Genomic DNA, 6,899 nt, shown 5'->3' with positions numbered 1-6,899 from the left:
GATGGGGATGGGGATGGGATGGGGATGGGGATGGGGATGGGATGGGGATGGGATGGGGATGGGGATGGGATGGGATGGGATGCTTCCCCTCTACTCCACCCTGGTGAGACCCCACCTGGAGTGTTGCGTCCACCTCTGGAGCCCCCAACACAGGAAAGATAGGGACCTGTTGGAGAAGGTCCAGAGGAGGCCACAGAGACGATCAGGTGGATGGAGCACCTCTGCTGTGAGGAGAGGCTGAGAGAGTTGGGGTTGTTCAGGCTGGAGAAGAGAAGGCTCCATAAGGAGACCTTATAGTGGCCTTCCTGGAGAGCTGGGGAGGGACTCTTGATGAGGGGGTGGAGTGATGGGACGAGGGGAGATGGTTTTACGTTGAAAGAGGGGAGATTTAGATGAGATATTTGGAAGAAATTCTTTCCTGTGAGGGCGGTGAGCCCCTGGGGCAGGTTGCCCCGAGAAGCTGTGGCTGCCCCATCCCTGGAGGTGTTCAAGGCCAGGTTGGACGGGGCTTGGAGCAACCTGGGCTGGGGGGAGGTGTCCCTGCCCAGGGCAGGGGGGTGGGAACGAGATGATCTTCAAGGTCCCTTCCAACCTAAATCATTCTGTGATTCTGTGCTGCACCGCCCATCCCAAGGGACAGCAGAAGGACCTGACATCTGGGGAGCCGACTCCTGCTTGGAGCCAGACCATCCGGACGCAAAACAGCATCTCCTTCCTCTTCCTCCTCCTCTCCTCCTCCTCCTCTTTCTCCTCCTCAACCGCAGGAAGCCAAGAAGCAAAGGGATCATCACATCAAGTTTGGGATGGGGGGGAAGCAGCTGGAGAAATGGATGCTCAGGGTCATGTCCGAGGCCCCGGGTCGGAGCGCAGGAAAGGAGGAGGGCTGCTGCCTTAGCGGAGCTTTTGTCCCAGCTGTTTATCGCTCCCAAGCCAGTGCTGAGAGAAACAGTTTTAAGCAGCGTGAATGAAACTGCAACGCAGCGGGTTTCACGGGGATGCTGCCTCGGTCATCAGAGAGTTTCATGGGAAAGCGAAACCAAAAATCAGCACGCGGCTTAAAAAGAACCGTAGACTCATAGAACGGTTTGGGTGGGAAGGGACCATTGAAGGCCACCTGGTCCAACCCCCCCTGCCGTTAGCAGGGACATCTTCAGCTAGATGAGGTTGCTTCCAGACCTGTCCAACCTGACCTGGAATGTTTCCAGGGATGGGGCGCCTCCCACCTCTCTGGGCACCACCCTCACGGTAAAGAATTTCTTCCTGATATCTCATCTAAATCTCCCCTCTTTCAGTTTAAAGCCATCACCCCTTCTTCCATCGCTCCCCTCCCCGATCCAGAGTCCCTCCCCAGCTCTCCTGGAGCCCCTTTAGGCACTGGAAGGGGCTCTGAGCTCTCCCCTTTTTCACCTTCTCTTCTCCAGGCTGACCCCCCCACCTCTCCCAGCCTGTCCTCCCAGCAGAGGGGCTCCAGCCCTCCCAGCAGCTCCGTGCCCTCCTCTGGCCCCGCTCCACCAGCTCCGTCTCCTTCTGCTGTTGGGCCCCCCCCCGAGCTGGAGGCAGCGCTGCAGGGGGAGCAGAACCACCTCCCTGGCCCCGCTGGCCACGCTGCTTTTGAGGCAGTGTCCCTGCACTCCAGAGAGATGAAGGAAAAGAAAAAAAAAACCTGCAGGGAACACCTCAGGGCTCCTCCATGAACCTGAAACACACAAAAAACTGCACGGGACGGAGATGTCAATCTGTCTGCCTCAAGGAAGTCATCACTCCACACCTCTTTTGACGTCGGTGGCTAGCCGGAGCCCGGCCATCCCAGTTTGGTGGCCAGGATGCCAAAGTCCCCTCCTAAAGCCAAACGACTGGTGCGATGGCAGACAAGGCTTCCCCCCAGTTTCTCTTTCTGCCGCTTTTCCGCAGCGAGCAGGCAGTGGAGCGTTCCTGCCCGCGGGCTGCCTGCAGCTACCTCGCCGTGGGTGGGGACGCGTGCCTGCATCGGGGTGGAAGCTGCTCTTGCTTCAGCCTCCGAAAAGGAACTTAACTGTTTCTTCTATTTGCCCCGAAGGAACGGCGGTTTGGGCACCGGTTTATCCCAACCTGTAAGGCTATCACGACCTGCCTCCAACCAAAAATCACAGCAGTTACGCAGAGGACCGTTCAGCGGCACAATTAGTACCTGTGTCTGCAGCAGAGATGAGACAGACCAGGAGCGGTGTCCTCTACGGAAGAGTTTTCTTTGTGCGCTCCCCTCATTCCCTCAGGCTCTGCTCAGCCATACATTCCTACTGCTGCCCCATATATTTGCAGGACAAAGAATTAACTCCCTTTTTTTTCAGGGCTCCGCAGGTTCCTCGCAAGCTTTAATTTAAGCCTCTCGACAAGGCTGAGGGGCAAATCTGGCTTTCTGCCTTTACAGATCAGCCCACCGGTGCCACGAACACAAACACCGGATCTGTGTGGTACCAGGCGACCCGGCATAAATCCTGCATCTCGAAAGGCCACGTTACCCCTTTCCGCAGAATTCCTGGAGCTTGTGCTCTGCAGCGTCCACTGGACGCTCTCCGGTGCCAGGAGAAGCCAGACGACACCCGCCAGTGTTTCTGGAGCGAGCTTAAGCCAGCAAACCAGATTTGTAACGGATGAACACTTATCAAGGACACGGTGTTTTGACCTGGTATGAGGAACCTCATTGTCAGATTTTCTGCCCTGCCAAGTCACGGCCTAGAAGGAAGGGTAAGCAACTGCAACCACACAAGATATCCACGGCAGAGCCAGGAGGAGAGCCCCAAGGTCGAGTTGTAACCACCAGAATGTGTATTTCTTCGTAAGCAGGAGAAGCAACGTTCACTACAAAACTCATGGAAACCAAGAGACATCTCTTCGACCGCCTTCAATAAGCCTAAAGTGAGGTCCCCCGATAGGTGGGCAGCAACACGAGCAGACGATGGAGGTCACACCACAAAGGCTTCACGGCAAAAGGCAAAGTTCACGACCACGGTACCACTACAGCCCTCCACGGGAGCCAAAAGCTCTGCTCACAGGAGGCTCTTTCTGACTTGATCCCCAGAAGCTCCGGATCCCCACCTCTCTGTCACTGGAAGAGCCGAAAATGGGAAAGTTCAGAGGTTTTTATTTGTGTGGAATAGATAAGGAAAGCAAACATACCCCGATAACCTCTTCCCTCATGCGCAGCAGTCTGAAGGCTGCGCCCATAGGCAGGATGCACATTCTGTACCGAAGGCCTTAAATTTGACTGGGTCTAGTTAAAAATAAACTCTCCGGGTCAGCAGTGCTCTGCTACAGCGACGTGTTCCACAGCCCCAGTTTGCTCCCATTCCCCTCAGGAGCGGGAAGCACGTTTCCAAAGAAAAGCTGGACTGGGGGAGCCCTGGCTGGTCTGGCCCACGGGGTCAGAGGATTTCCCAATTTTTTCATGCCGGTCGGTTAATTTTCAAGCTGAAAAAGACCGTCATAGGCAAAGTTTGACTTCACTCCCTTGGGAAACACCCACCCCAGCTTTCCACAACGGCCCAGGCTCTTCATTTCCTGACCTGAGCACCCAGATGGGCAGGTGTCATTTTGGTTTACAGTTGACGGCTGCATCCCTATCCAGTCAACAGATACAAAAGGGCAAAGGCTGAGCTTCTTTCAGTCAACTTTTTTTCCCCATCTCTGATCAAAACAGCATGCAGACACACCGATTCAGCAACGATGTCAGGCGCACACACCGTCCCCCCCCCAGAAGCAGCTATGAGAGGCAGTTCTTCAGGGGCGGAATTAAAAGCTTTTTTTTTATTAAGTACCCAGAGGGGAAATGCTTTTTGGACAGTGACTCCTGCTGGAAAGGTGAAGCCAGCACGGCTATGGCCCAGGCTTTGGTGAGCAGGGATGTCCCCCCACCAAGAAGCTGGAATGGGCTGGCATTATCCCCATCACCAGGACACGCTCTCCTCTCCAGCAGCCTTTGGAGGAACTGCTGGGCCTGAACCACACCGGCAATTCCTTCTGTGGCCTCCTCAGAAAGGAGGGCACGTGAAATACTGGGGGCCGAGTAGCCCAGCAGAACGTTACTCCCTCTCTGCGAGATACCACAGAGTTTTCCCACACTAAAGCAGCATGTTCTTGGCTTTGGTTTCTGAAGGTCTGCAGCGATGTACCACATTTCAGTGTGGCACCACCTGGAAGCCAACCGTTTCACTCCTTCGGTTGAAGAGCGCGCTGTAGGTAGGCATGCCATCTTGACTCAGCTTCCTGTCGGTTTTATCTTCAAATCATCAGGGAAGCAAACAAATACAATTTGCATGCCGAAGCATCAGCTCTGCGTTGGCATGTCCCGTTCTTCAAGGATCCTTTTCACGCTCTCCACAATGGTCCACACTTCTGCCATGGCACCTCGACCTGCAGGGTAAGAGCGAAACCACACGGTGAAATCCAGGTCCCCCACAGACGGCATGAGGCACGTGCTTCCCCCGTCCCACCTCCTCGCTTCTCCACACGCCGCAACGCTGCGGAAAAATTAGATGTACAATGGTAGCACAGCACAGCAAAGCTCACCAAGTAAGCCCACGTGTTTCTGTATGACTCGCCCAACAGAAAGCAACAGCGGAGGCTGGAGGATCTGCTCAGTCCACCTGGTTCTGCAGGGGCTGTGTGTTGAATGCCATCAGGGGAGGAGAGCGAGAAGAGTAGTCACGCTGACTTAGTTTGGCCCGTAACTCAGAAGTCGAAGCAGGAGCACGAGCTCCACAGTCAACGGAGAGAGGCAGGAAACCTCAAAAGGCAACTCACATGACCTTAATAAGTACCTCATGTTCTGAATCTTCTCCAGAGGTGTCTGCACCTAACCCTTGACCGCACAGGGAGTTACTATCTTAGCTCAACGCTGCCCTGGGGGCAAGTGTGCAAAAGTGCCCCAAAAAAGCGGGTGGGTAGCAAAATACCCTATTTCACCTCCTTTCTCCAGCGTAAACATTGTGTGCGTTCAGTATCTTTTTTTCTTTTGAAATGGCCTTGCCTATAAAAAAAGACTTGCCGAATTCATACCATTCCCATGACTCTGCAGTTAGAGCCACATTAGAGAAAGCTGTCCTGGATTCGCACCAGCTTGAATCTTGGGAGTAATTCTTGGAGAAGACCAAGTACTGGACAGAACAAAATGTAAAAGCTTGTCCTTTTGGACCGGTTAGATGAACATTTAATGAACATTGCCAGATGAACATCTAATCTGCACCGTGCTGTTGCTTCCCTCTGAAATACTTTTTAAACTTCGGTTCAGAATTTTAAGAATTAAATCATCTTGTCCAACCTCATGTACTGAACTCAGGCCATTCACTCCTGTAATTTGCTTGGGGCTGAGGAAAGATACTTCTCCCACGAGCATTTCTCTCCAGTGGAAGATTGAAAAAAAACAGAGTCTCTATTGATCTTTTGTCCTGCTGGCTAATTGCTCTAATAACTTAAAATACGTGCCTTATTTGTTATCAGAAATTAGTTCTGGAGGGCTTTGTTTTCTTCTTTGTCTGGTCTGCTTCCACAGCTGGGTTAGCGAGCGCACAGATGGAACAGTTAAACCAGCGGGCTCCAAAGGACAGTAAGGACTTGAGGGCAGGCAAGAGATGGAAGGGAAGGGGACAGGCCATCCTGACCAGCAGGGAGAGGTGCTCTCTTGGGGGCAGATGACAGCCCTGAATCTGCGCGGACGCCCAGCTTTCCAGGACGGATGAGCCACCTGAACCTTGTCTGGGACAGGAGGTGTAATTGGATATAACGGAGGATTTGCGATGAGAAATGACACTTGCGGAAGGTCAAGAAAATTGGGTTTCCCTGCAAAGTAAGACCCATACTCCACTACGCCTTTGTCAGACATGTGAATCCCAGGAGGTCTGGAGCCTCCTGCGGACAAGTCGCCCGCAGATTTGGGCCCTTCTGGTCTCCTAACCTCGAGGAGAAGAGCTGCAGCTGACAGGTCCTGCTAAACAAGAGAAATTCCCTGACTGCCTCTGCACCGTTTGGCAGAGCTACACCCTTCGAGAACATTTCCAAGGTCTGCCTTTGCCCTCCACCACCCACCTCCTCAACCTCTTTGGCAATTCACAGCTGGATTTTTAGGTTTAGCAGAGCAAAGTCTTGCTAAGGAGCCTGTCTTCCAGCACAGCTCATGCCTACGGGTAGAAATCTTCCAGTGTGCCAGGTTCTAGAAATGCAGCCAAGGACGGTGAAGCTACTAGCAGTTTGGAAATGTTTTTGCAAAGGCAAATTGCTGCAGGCCCATGTGCGGTACAGCACCTCTCAAAGCTCTCTTTATATCGTGGCACATGGATATCATCAAGGCCAACAGCCAGTAGCTTAGCTTTAACTACCCAATCAAGGAAACATTTTAATTGTCAACTCTATTTAATTTGTTATTTTAACTCTCTTCTAGCTGGACTCTACACCTAAAAACACCGACCTATTAAGGAAGAAAAATTAATCAGGTAAAGCTTGTAACGCAGAAACCCCATGGCAGTCAGGATCTGGCCACTTTCAGGTGAGACCAGCCACATGAGTGGAAGAAGATAAACCTCTTTTACAGCAAGACAAACCACAATGTCAACAGACAAAACTGGTGCAAACTGAATCTCTTTTCTTCTGCACCAGATGTGTGAGCTTTGCTACCTACCTACTGCTCGGGTGGAAGCTGGGCAAAACCCCTTCGTGGATGAAACCCACAAAACCGAAGTTAGGGTGGAAGAAGAGGCCTTGGGGTGAAAGGCCTGAAAAGAGGGGAAGAGAAGAAAAAGTCACTGGTGAAGACTGTCTTTGGTCTTCAGAGACCTGGAGTCCATTACTGCTGTGCTGGTTTTGGCTGGGATACAGTTAATTTTCTTCACAGTAGCCAGCATGGGGCTACGTTTTGGATCTGTGCTGGG

At 52.6% G+C, this 6,899-nt stretch overlaps 1 protein-coding gene across 1 annotated transcript in view; it reads right to left on the bottom strand.

Annotated features, from left to right (window-relative positions):
• Window positions 1–4,239: 4,239 nt before the first annotated feature.
• Window positions 4,240–6,899, bottom strand: part of PPCDC (phosphopantothenoylcysteine decarboxylase) — a 15,461-nt gene continuing 12,801 nt past the window's right edge. Inside the window, exon 5 of the mRNA XM_009886668.1 lies at window positions 4,240–4,389. Coding sequence (XP_009884970.1) covers window positions 4,304–4,389 — 86 coding nt within the window. The 3' untranslated portion in view covers window positions 4,240–4,303. The remainder of the gene's footprint in view (window positions 4,390–6,899) is intronic.

Source organism: Charadrius vociferus, unplaced genomic scaffold, assembly GCF_000708025.1.
Source record: "Charadrius vociferus isolate BGI_N301 unplaced genomic scaffold, ASM70802v2 scaffold356, whole genome shotgun sequence".
Lineage (NCBI taxonomy): Eukaryota > Metazoa > Chordata > Aves > Charadriiformes > Charadriidae > Charadrius > Charadrius vociferus.
Note: the sequence above shows the minus strand (reverse complement) of the source record. Positions and strands in the feature narration are given on the sequence as shown.